At 36.2% G+C, this 12966-nt stretch overlaps 1 protein-coding gene across 1 annotated transcript in view; it reads right to left on the bottom strand.

Moving 5' to 3' along the window:
• Window positions 1–12966, bottom strand: part of cryl1 (crystallin, lambda 1) — a 49936-nt gene that overhangs the window by 32337 nt on the left and 4633 nt on the right. The window contains exons 2-4 of the mRNA XM_061926112.1: window positions 9530–9637; window positions 4587–4713; window positions 1375–1536 (exon numbers count right to left, since the gene is read on the bottom strand). Of these exons, the coding sequence (XP_061782096.1) occupies window positions 1375–1536; window positions 4587–4713; window positions 9530–9637 (397 nt within the window). The remainder of the gene's footprint in view (window positions 1–1374; window positions 1537–4586; window positions 4714–9529; window positions 9638–12966) is intronic.

Here is a 12966-nt window from a genome sequence, read left to right as displayed (position 1 = left end):
TTTTACTTTTTATTCACTTATTTTAGGATCCAGAGACAGAAATAGCATGCAGGAAAAAGTATCTTCAGAACTAGCGATGTCCGATAATGGCTTTTTGCCGATATCCGATATTGTCCAACTCTTTAATTACCGATACCGATATCAACCGATACTGATATATACAGTCGTGGAATTAACACATTAATATGCCTAATTTGCTCATTTGGACAACCAGGTATGGTGAAGATAAGGTCCTTTTTAAAAAAAATTATAAAATAAAATAAGATATATAAATTAAAAACATTTTCTTGAATAAAAAAGAAAGTAAAACAATATAGAAACAGTTAAATAGAAACTAGTAATTAATGAAAATGAGTAAAATTAACTGTCAAAGTTTAGTACTATTAGTATCCCTTGCAGACTGTATTGATATATATTGATATATAATGGCTGTAAATGTGTGTTAGTCATGTATGATGTCTTTTTGTTATTTTTTTTTGTGCGATGTGTAATGTCTAGTGTTTAAATGTACGGCAGTGACAATGAATTTCCCCAAGGGGACCAATAAATCTAATCTAATCTAATCTAATGTAGGAACCAGAATATTAATAACAGAAAGAACCAAACCTTTCTGTTACTAGGATGAGGGAGGTTTTTTGGGTTGGTGCACTAATTGTAAGTGTATCTTGTGTCTTTTATGTTGATTTATTTATTTATTTATATTTAATAAAAACAAAAAACAAAAAAACAACAAAAAACACAATACCGATAAAAAAAAAAACGATACCGATAATTTCCGATATTACATTTTAAAGCATTTATCGGCCGATATTATCGGACATCTCTATTCAGAATGAAAATAAAGACCAGGGAACGAGGAAAAGGCAACAAGACCCAAAATACATTTAACATACAGGCTAGTACTGTACGACATATCTAGTATATATTTAGTCTCTATGTATTTAGGATCTATATCTAGTATCTAGTTTCTATATCTGTATGTCTAGTAGCAAGTATCTATGTAGTAAGTATCTATAAACACTTCATCCTCCTGCTACAGGTGTCAAGGGAATGCATCCAACACAAAACAGGAAACACATGTAACAAAATAAGAGCACGGAAGTTACGAGTGCCAGCACTATGATAAACAAGGTGAGAAACACTATTTCTTGACGTGTTCAAGTATAATTATTTTCTGTAACATGTGTTTAGGATTTATTTTTAATTGAAAAATGTGTTTGGTTTTTGTAAGGTTTGGATTTCACACGACATGTTGGAGCGGCCAATGAAAAAGGAGATAGCGCTGTATACCAATATTAGCTATCTAGCTAATAGTCTACGCTAAATGTATGGATTTGATTTTGACACGTGTGAGGTTGAAAGGTGGCAACAAACCGGGTGGGAGACGATGCAGCGACTCCTGTTCTGGACTTTGGAAAAGACCTTGCTGGGCACCAGACAGGAAGTGGAGCTGCTCAGGATCACGTCCTTCCCCACCAGAGGCTCCACCACCTGGAAGATGTCCTGCTTCACCTCCAGCTGCTCAAACACACACTCCTGGAAACACACACACACACACACACACACACACACACACACACACACACACACACACACACACACACACACGTCATTCAATGCGGTAGACCACATTATTCAATGTTGCCTTCTACGTCATTCAAAGTGATGGTTGAAGACTCTTGCTAGATAGCTAGTCAGGTAAGATTCGGGACAACGACCTGGACAAATCTGAGGGAGACCCTAACTAGTGTTGAGTGTTGAAGACTCTTGCTAGATAGATAGTTAGGTAACATGCGGGACAACTACCTGGACAAATCTGGGGGAGACCCTAACTAGTGTTGAGTGTTGATGGTTGAAGACTCTTGCTAGATAGCTAGTCAGGTAAGATACGGGACAACATCCTGGACTAATCTGAGGGAGACCCTAACTAGTGTTGATGGTTGAAGACTCTTGCTAGATAGCTAGTTAGGTAACATTCGGGACAACTACCTGGACAAATCTGGGGGAGACCCTGACTAGTGTTAAATGTTGATGGTTGAAGACTCTTGCTAGATAGCTAGTTAGGTAACATTCGGGACAACTACCTGGACAAATCTGGGGGAGACCCTGACTAGTGTTGAGTGTTGAAGACTCTTGCTAGATAGCTAGTTAGGTAACATTCGGGACAACTACCTGGACAAATCTGGGGGAGACCCAGACTAGTGTTAAGTGTTGATGGTTGAAGACTCTTGCTAGATAGCTAGTCAGGTAAGATTCGGGACAACTACCTGGACAAATCTGAGGGAGACCCTGACTAGTGTTGAGTGTTGATGGTTGAAGACTCTTGCTAGATAGCTAGTCAGGTAAGATACGGGACAACATCCTGGACTAATCTGAGGGAGACCCTAACTAGTGTTGATGGTTGAAGACTCTTGCTAGATAGCTAGTCAGGTAAGATTCGGGACAACTACCTGGACAAATCTGAGGGAGACCCTGACTAGTCTTGAGTGTTGATGGTTGAAGACTCTTGCTAGATAGCTAGTTAGGTAACATTCGGGACAACTACCTGGACAAATCTGGGGGAGACCCTGACTAGTCTTGAGTGTTGATGGTTGAAGACTCTTGCTAGATAGCTAGTTAGGTAAGATTCGGGACAACTACCTGGACAAATCTGAGGGAGACCCTAACTAGTGTTGATGGTTGAAGACTCTTGCTAGATAGCTAGTCAGGTAAGATTCGGGACAACTACCTGGACAAATCTGGGGGAGACCCAGACTAGTGTTAAGTGTTGATGGTTGAAGACTCTTGCTAGATAGCTAGTCAGGTAAGATTCGGGACAACTACCTGGACAAATCTGAGGGAGACCCTGACTAGTGTTGAGTGTTGATGGTTGAAGACTCTTGCTAGATAGCTAGTCAGGTAAGATACGGGACAACATCCTGGACTAATCTGAGGGAGACCCTAACTAGTGTTGATGGTTGAAGACTCTTGCTAGATAGCTAGTCAGGTAAGATTCGGGACAACTACCTGGACAAATCTGAGGGAGACCCTGACTAGTCTTGAGTGTTGATGGTTGAAGACTCTTGCTAGATAGCTAGTTAGGTAACATTCGGGACAACTACCTGGACAAATCTGGGGGAGACCCTGACTAGTCTTGAGTGTTGATGGTTGAAGACTCTTGCTAGATAGCTAGTTAGGTAAGATTCGGGACAACTACCTGGACAAATCTGAGGGAGACCCTAACTAGTGTTGATGGTTGAAGACTCTTGCTAGATAGCTAGTCAGGTAAGATTCGGGACAACTACCTGGACAAATCTGGGGGAGACCCAGACTAGTGTTAAGTGTTGATGGTTGAAGACTCTTGCTAGATAGCTAGTCAGGTAAGATTCGGGACAACTACCTGGACAAATCTGGGGGAGACCCTGACTAGTCTTGAGTGTTGATGGTTGAAGACTCTTGCTAGATAGCTAGTTAGGTAACATTCGGGACAACTACCTGGACAAATCTGAGGGAGACCCTAACTAGTGTTGAGTGTTGAAGACTCTTGCTAGATAGCTAGTTAGGTAACATTTGGGACAACTACCTGGACAAATCTGGGGGAGACCCTGACTAGTCTTGAGTGTTGATGGTTTAAGACTCTTGCTAGATAGCTAGTCAGGTAAGATTCGGGACAACTACCTGGACAAATCTGGGGGAGACCCTGACTAGTGTTGAGTGTTGATGGTTGAAGACTCTTGCTAGATAGCTAGTTAGGTAAGATTCGGGACAACTACCTGGACAAATCTGAGGGAGACCCTAACTAGTGTTGATGGTTGAAGACTCTTGCTAGATAGCTAGTCAGGTAAGATTCGGGACAACTACCTGGACAAATCTGGGGGAGACCCTGACTAGTCTTGAGTGTTGATGGTTGAAGACTCTTGCTAGATAGCTAGTTAGGTAACATTCGGGACAACTACCTGGACAAATCTGAGGGAGACCCTAACTAGTGTTGAGTGTTGAAGACTCTTGCTAGATAGCTAGTTAGGTAACATTTGGGACAACTACCTGGACAAATCTGGGGGAGACCCTGACTAGTCTTGAGTGTTGATGGTTTAAGACTCTTGCTAGATAGCTAGTCAGGTAAGATTCGGGACAACTACCTGGACAAATCTGGGGGAGACCCTGACTAGTGTTGAGTGTTGATGGTTGAAGACTCTTGCTAGATAGCTAGTTAGGTAACATTCGGGACAACTACCTGGACAAATCTGGGGGAGACCCTGACTAGTCTTGAGTGTTGATGGTTGAAGACTCTTGCTAGATAGCTAGTTAGGTAAGAATCGGGACAACTACCTGGACAAATCTGAGGGAGACCCTAACTAGTGTTGAGTGTTGAAGACTCTTGCTAGATAGCTAGTTAGGTAACATTCGGGACAACTACTTGGACAAATCTGGGGGAGACCCTGACTAGTGTTGAGTGCTGATGGTTGAAGACTCTTGCTAGATAGCTAGTTAGGTAACATTCGGGACAACTACTTGGACAAATCTGGGGGAGACCCTGACTAGTGTTGAGTGTTGATGGTTGAAGACTGTTACTAGATAGCTAGTCAGGTAACATTGGGGACAACGACCTGGACAAAGAATGCGTCCTGCAGTGCGAGCTGCAGATCATCCTGAGTACTGAGCAGGGACATCTGCTGTGTGGCACTCAGTTGTCCTCTCAGCATTCCTGCTTCCTCCAACTCCATCATCTGTTTCCTGAAGCAGCACAACATCAACATCAACTTGAAACCTGCAACCAAGCACCTTGTGACCACTACTACACATTAGTATTGTGACCACTACTACACATTAGTATTCACCTGATTATTGTGACCACTACTACACATTAGTATTCACCTGATTATTGTGACCACTACTACACATTAGTATTCACCTGATTATTGTGACCACTACTACACATTAGTATTCACCTGATTATTGTTACCACTACTACACATTAGTATTCACCTGATTATTGTGACCACTACTACACATTAGTATTCACCTGATTATTGTGACCACTACTACACATTAGTATTCACCTGATTATTGTGACCACTACTATACATTAGTATTCACCTGGTTATTGTGACCACTACTACACATTAGTATTCACCTGATTATCAGCTGCCATATTTGGCATTTAGACGTATATCAGTATCAATCTGTTTTTTCATCCGTATCTCCTTTTTCTTTTTGTTTTTACAACTTTAACCAAACTAAATCAGCAGATATAATATATACATACATTGTAGGATGCCTGTATTTAGTAGTCAAAAATAATAATTAGTTAATTATATATATAGTAGTGAAGCATATATATATATATAGATATATATATATATATATATATATATATATGTATGTATATATATATATATATATATACATATATATATATATATATATATAAATATATATATACATACATATATATATATACATATATATATACATATATACTGTATATGTATATTTATATATATATATACATACAGTGTGTATATATATATATATACATATATACACATACACACACATTTTTATATATACACACAATTATATATTCACACACTATATATAGACACACATATATACACATTAACATACATATACATATATATACATGCATATTTATGTATATACTGTATATACACATATATTCATATGTATTTATACATACATACATACATCCATTTTCTACCGCTTAATCCCTTCGGGGTCGCAGGGGGCGCTGGAGCCTATCTCAGCTACAATCAGGCGGAAGGCGGGGTACACCCTGGACAAGACACCACCTCATCACAGATACACATACATACATATGTATTTACTGTATATATACATACATATGTGTATATATGTATAATAATGTGTATATATATATATATATATATATATATACACACACACATATATATATATATATATATATATATATATACACACACACATATATATATATACATACATATATATATATATATACACACACATATATATATATATACATATATATATACATATATATATATATATATATATATATATATACCGTATTTTCCGCACTATAAGGCGCACCGGATTATAAGGCGCACCTTCAATGAATGGCCTATTTTAAAACTTTGTTCATATATAAGGCGCACCACATTATAAGGCGCATAGAATAGACGCTACAGTAGAGGCTGGGGTTACTTTATGCATCCCGTAGTTGCGAGACCTGTTGTGGCTCAATATTGGTCCATATATAAGGCGCACTGGATTATAAGGCGCACTGTCAGCTTTTGAGAAAATTTGAGGTTTTTAGGTGCGCATTACAGTGCGGAAAATACGGTATATACACACACACACACACACATATATACATATATATATACATATATATTTTTTTTTTTATATATATATATATATATCCATCCATCATCCATCCATCTATATATATATATATATATATATATATATATATATATATATATATATATATATATAGACACACATATATATATATATATATATATACATATACATACTGTGCATATATACACACTTACACATATATATTAATATACATATATACATATTTATATACATATACACATACATTTATATACATACATATTTATGTATATATATACACACACACTCATATGTATTTATATATATACATACACACATACATATGTATTTACTGTATAAATACATACAAATGTGTATATATGTGTGTATATGTGTATATATATATATATATATATATATATATATATATATATATATATATATATATATATATATATATATATATATATATATATATATGTGTGTGTGTATATAGATATATGCTGTACATATGTATGTATATATATATATTTTTTTAAAACAGCTTTAGTCCTGCATTAGCTGGAGCCCAATTTTTTTTTTACTCATTTATGAATAAAAATTACTCTTATTGTCAATAATTCTAAGATGTAATATAATTTATTTGAGTTCTTGTGAAAATTATTCTCCGGTCTGCTGAGCTGCTTTTACGCCGCCACGCCACCCTTTCTTTTCTTCTAATGCAGTTTTTACTTTTTATACATCTATAAAAAGTAAAAACCAAAAAATAGCTTGACTGGAGAAGCAACCTGTCAAAATGTTAAAAATGTTGCCAGGAAATCCAGGTTTTGTCTTTCTTTCCTGGTGTCTTGTTTGTTTTGGCTACGGCAGCGATGGAGTCGCTCGACAAGTCTCCATCTGCAACACTCGCAGCGTGGGCTCGTTAAAGGAGCGCCACCAGTTTCATGTTCCGTCATTCAATCAAATAACACAACAAACATGAATGGAGATGAAGATGATAGAAAAGATATCTCTGACAAAAATGCAAACTTTGTGTCAATGTTTTGACAAATATGAGATGATTATGTAAGCAAAGCTCACACATTCTTATACTTTCTGTAACATCCAGGAAGAGATTATGTCAGCCACCTTGAAAAATGTCTCAACGATAAACGTCAAACATTATAGAATAGAATAGAACGTACTTTATTGATCCCTGGGGGAAATTCAGAAGAATAGATAATAAATAATATAATATACTGTATATAATTATGTCACTACTGGTCCCACCTGTCCTAAAAATAATGTAAAAAAACCCTTAAAGTTGTTTACTAACATATAATAATCATGTTTAAATGACTTGTACTGCTAATGAGTAAGTCCTTCTAATATACTTGACTATAATAATGGGTATGGTCTCAGCCCTGTAAAAACCCTATCTCTATTACAGATGCATGAGGGTCTAATGTCTAATGGTCAAGCACATTTAAATGAGCAGAAGTCCAGCATGAGGGTCAGATGTCTAATGGTCAACCAGCCTCACACGGATGCTTTGCTCCATGTTTTGGACACGGACCTTGTTAATGTTCCACCCGTCTTTCTGCACGTTTGGTAACCAACAGAGAGATTGCAACATTCAAGAGTCTTTGTTGTCGTTATACAAGCTGAGGGCTAAAAAGCATGCAATAAAAGTAGAGCTACAGCTATCGAAGATTTTAGTAGTCAAATAATAATGGATTAGTTTGTTCGATTAATGGAGTCATCGGATAAAACACACTTTTTAGCCCCAGTGCATATTTTAGGGAAAATAGTTTACTTGCCATATCCTTCATTTCCTTCTATATATATCTTTTTTGACTGGATTTGACCTTGTTTTACCTTCTATTGAACTTATTTTACCTTATGTTTACCTTCTATTTACCTTATTTTACCTTTTATTTACCTTCTATTGAACTTATTTTACATTTTGTTTACCTTCTACCAAACTTTTATCTTTTACTTTCAATATTCCTTCTTTGACCTTGTTTACCTATTCTTTAGCTTTTATTTACTTATTTTACCTTCTATATTTCTTCTTTTTAAGTTATTTTATTTACCTTCTTTTACCTTATATTTAACCATTTATTTTCCTTTTTTTTTTACCTTCTATTTTGTTACGCTTGCGTGGCATTGTGATGCCGGAGGTCGTCTTTTCAAGATGCAGAGGGATGTCAGGAAGCGGCTTGCAGGTGAGAATAAATGATTTATTCTGATTGCAGAACAAAATGCTGCGCGGTGCACCACGGCACGGAAAACAAGAGGGTAGCCAAAAGATGCTAATATCAAAACTGTAGACTATGAGAGAAACCAAGAGCGTAACTTGTTGCGTAGGAGCAAACAAGACCAACAGACCGGGTGAGGCCAGCGCGTAAACTAAATAGCCCTCTGATTAGTGCCCAGGGCAACAGGTGCGTGTCCGGAACACTAACCAGAGGCAGGTGATTATAATCTGCCGTCATGGCAACAGAAACAAACTCAAGAGGTGCTGAAAACACAAGTGATTTGAAAACAAAAACAAAAATATGATCCAGGCAGCGGATCATAACATATTTAACTTATTTGATCTTTTATTTACATTATTTTACCTTCTATTTAACTTATTTACCTTCCTTTACCTTTTTTAAATATTTCTTTACTTTCAATATTTACTTTTATATTATTTCTATTACCCTTTATTTACTTTTTTTTTAAATCTTCTATAGTCCTTATTTTTCCTTCTATAATCTTTATTTGGCCTTTTATATACATTATTTTACCTTTTAATTACCTCATTTTACTTTTTATTTACTACCTTTATTGACCTTTTTTTTTTTTTTTTACCTTATTTTCCTTAATAAATTACTTACTTATTTTACCTTCCATTTACCTATTCCATTTCACTCTATTTTACTTTTTTTTTTAAACCTTTAATTGACTTCTATTACCTTATATCTACCTTTTTAACCTCCAACTTACCTTCTTTTGCCATTTTTTTACCATTTGTTCATCTTAATTTACGTTATTTTATGTGGTCCTGGTTTTTATTTGATTAGTTCCACTCATTAAACAATAAATGGAAGCCACAGAATATCAATCGAAGCTTTGTTTCTAATTGATTGATTGGATGAATGGTTGCAGGCACAGCTTCCAATCCATTGAAGGAGTGTATTGTTGGCACAAAGGGACTGTGAGGACTACTGACCTGATCTCTGCGATGGCACTGACTGCTTGGCCTGGCTGCTTGTCGTACATCTTCACGCTGTAGCCTCCACTGGCAAACACCATGGCCCAGGAGCGGCCAATCAGCCCACTGTGGGTGGCATCAAAAGGACTCTAAAGTCATTCTGCACAAAACTCTGCACGTCTGCTCAACTTTCACTACTGCACTGGAATTGTACGCATCAGGGCTGACACCCCTAATAGCTACTGTGCATAAGGAAAGGTCACAATAACTGCAGATGCGACAAGACAACACAACAACTTTCAGCTACAGCACGATTGCAAAAGCCTCAACAAATACAAACGCCACAAAACCATAACATAAAGCCAAAACACAACTTTCAACCACAATTAAGGATGTGATGGACCAACTTTCTGTACATGGTATATTTAGTATTATTGAACAAGTTACTTCTGAATGAACAAGTGGTGACACTTCACCTACTTTTACAACTTCCTTCTTTACACCATTTTTAACTTTACAAGCCGGGGAGTCGGTGAATCGCCAAAACTTGTCCACATTCACTTCTGTTCCGTCTCTGTATTGTCGTGTTGTGGCGTTTGTATTTGTTGTGACCTTCCTCGGCTATTGTAGCTGTTTATTAAATGAGAGTAGTAGCAGGTCAAACCATAGACATCTTATAAGTAGAAGCAGCATGGTGCGCTACTGCCTACTGGCGCTGACGAGCCGCAGGGCCGCCATCTTGGAGTGGTGATCCGCTCCACTCAGTGCAATTCATTTGGCAGGAGCATACTTGCCAACCTTGAGACCTCCGATTTCGGGAGGTGGGTCGGGGGTGGGGGGCGTGGTCGGGGGCGTGGTTAAGAGGGGAGGAGTATATTTACAACTAGAATTCACCAAGTCAAGTATTTCATATATATATATATATATATATATATATATATATATATATATATATATATATATATATATATGAAATACAGAGGTGGGTAGTAACGCGCTACATTTACTCCGTTACATCTACTTGAGTAACTTTTGGGATAAATTGTACTTCTAAGAGTAGTTTTAATGCAACATACTTTTACTTTTACTTGAGTATATTTATAGAGAAGAAACGCTACTTTTATTCCGCTACTTTTATCTACATTCAGCTCGCTACTCGCTACTAATTTTTATCGATCTGTTAATGCACGCTTTGTTTGTTTTGGTCTGTCAGACAGACCTTCATAGTGCCTGCGTTTCAACAAATACAGTCACTGGTGACGTTCACTCCGTTCCACCAATCAGATGCAGTCACTGGTGACGTTGGACCAATCAAACAGAGCCAGGGGTCACATGACCTGACTTAAACAAGTTGAAAAACTTATTGGGGTGTTACCATTTAGTGGTCATTTGTACGGAATATGTACTGTACTGTGCAATCTACTAATAAAAGTTCCAATCAATCAAAAGTGTGAAGGAAAAAAGACCCTTTTCCATTTCAACCGTACATCCCGTCAAAAGCCTAAAGACTGACTGCACAGTTCCTGTCTTCACAATAAAAGTGCCGCTCCATCGCGCCTGCGCTTTCAAAATAAGAGTCTCCGAAAGCCAGCGCAAACAAGCTAGCAAGCTACGGAGTTTGCCGCCAATGTATTTCTTGTAAAGTGTATAAAAACGAATATGGAAGCTGGACAAATAAGATGCCAAAAACCAACCACTTTCATGTGGTATTAGACAGAAAGGAGGAACTTTTTTTCTCCTCTATTTGAAAACGTGGACGTTATCATCACTACTGTCTGATTACAATCAATGCAAGTCATCAGAATCAGGTAATACACCAACTTATATTCTTGTCTTCATGAAAGAAAGGAATCTATATGTGTTAAACATGCCTGTATATTCATTAAAACACCTTTAACATGTAAACAAAAACGGCAAAATAAATAAATATAAATTATATACTGTATATATCAATGTATGTATATATATATATATATATATATATATATATATATATATATATATGTGTGTATATATATATATATATATATATATATATATATATATGTGTGTATGTATATATATATATATATATGTGTGTGTGTGTGTTTATATATATATATATATATGTTTGTGTGTATATATGTATATATATGATATGTGTGTGTGTATGTTACTCATCAGTTACTCAGTACTTGAGTAGTTTTTTCACAACATACTTTTTACTTTTACTCAAGTAAATATTTGGGTGACTACTCCTTACTTTTACTTGAGTAATACATCTCTAAAGTAACAGTACTCTTACTTGAGTACAATTTCTGGCTACTCTACCCACCTCTGATGAAATACTTGACTTTCAGTGAATTCTAGCTATATATATATATATATATATATATATATATATATATATATATATATATATATATATATATATATATATATATATATATATATATATATATATATATATATATATATATATATATATACATATATATATATATATATATAAATAAAAGAAATACTTGAATTTCAGTGTTCATTTATTTACACATATACACACACATAACACTCATCTACTCATTGTTGAGTTAAGGGTTGAATTGTCCATCCTTTTTCTATTCTCTGTCACTATTTTTCTAACCATGCTGAACACCCTCTCTGATGATGCATTGCTGTGTGGCACGCACAAAAGTGCTTTCATCAAATGCACTAGAGTCTGGAATCTTCCATCTCTCCCTAGCATGGCCCAGAACCGGTCAATCTTTGTTTCCTGAGAAAGATCTTCACTGCCAAGCACTTGGTAGTCCACTACTTCTTCCCGGAGGCTATCCAGGTCCAATCGCAGCTGCGGCTTGGAACTTACAAGCGTATTTTTTTATCTTACTCGTCGTCGGCGTCGCCATGAACGTATCTTCCTCATTCTTCTGCTTCGTCTCCTTGTTGTGTGCGCAGTTGTGCACTGCACTCTCTAAAAGCCCTAGATGTTATTGTCACATATGCATGTACAGTAGATGGCAGTATTGTCCTGTTTAAGAGTGTCACAACATTGCTGCTTTACGGTAGACAAAAACGTGACTGCTGGCATTTGTACGATTGGTCCGAGAAGAACCCTGCTACAAGTTACTTGAAGACTTATTCCTGGTTACAATTATACTGTTAAGAAAGTATTGTCTTATACTTTGCCTAAAATGAGAATGCATCATAATCAGTGGCGGCTGGTGAATTTTGTTTTAGGTGTCACAATCATTTACTTCAACTTTGTTATTCAAGTATGACATTTTTAAATGTATTTAATTTCATTGACAAGCAATTCTATTATGGTCATACTTGCTAGTGGCTACGATTTCAGTACTATTGAAGATCTTTGCCCCTTCTCAACTCTGTGGTAATATTCTTTTCACAAAATACAACCAATAGTAAGTTAATGTTAAATCTTCCTTGTGAAAAGTAATCCCCTGATTCCTATTTTCAAC

This window comes from Nerophis lumbriciformis, linkage group LG31, assembly GCF_033978685.3.
Source record: "Nerophis lumbriciformis linkage group LG31, RoL_Nlum_v2.1, whole genome shotgun sequence".
NCBI classification, from domain to species: Eukaryota; Metazoa; Chordata; class Actinopteri; order Syngnathiformes; family Syngnathidae; genus Nerophis; species Nerophis lumbriciformis.
Note: the sequence above shows the minus strand (reverse complement) of the source record. Positions and strands in the feature narration are given on the sequence as shown.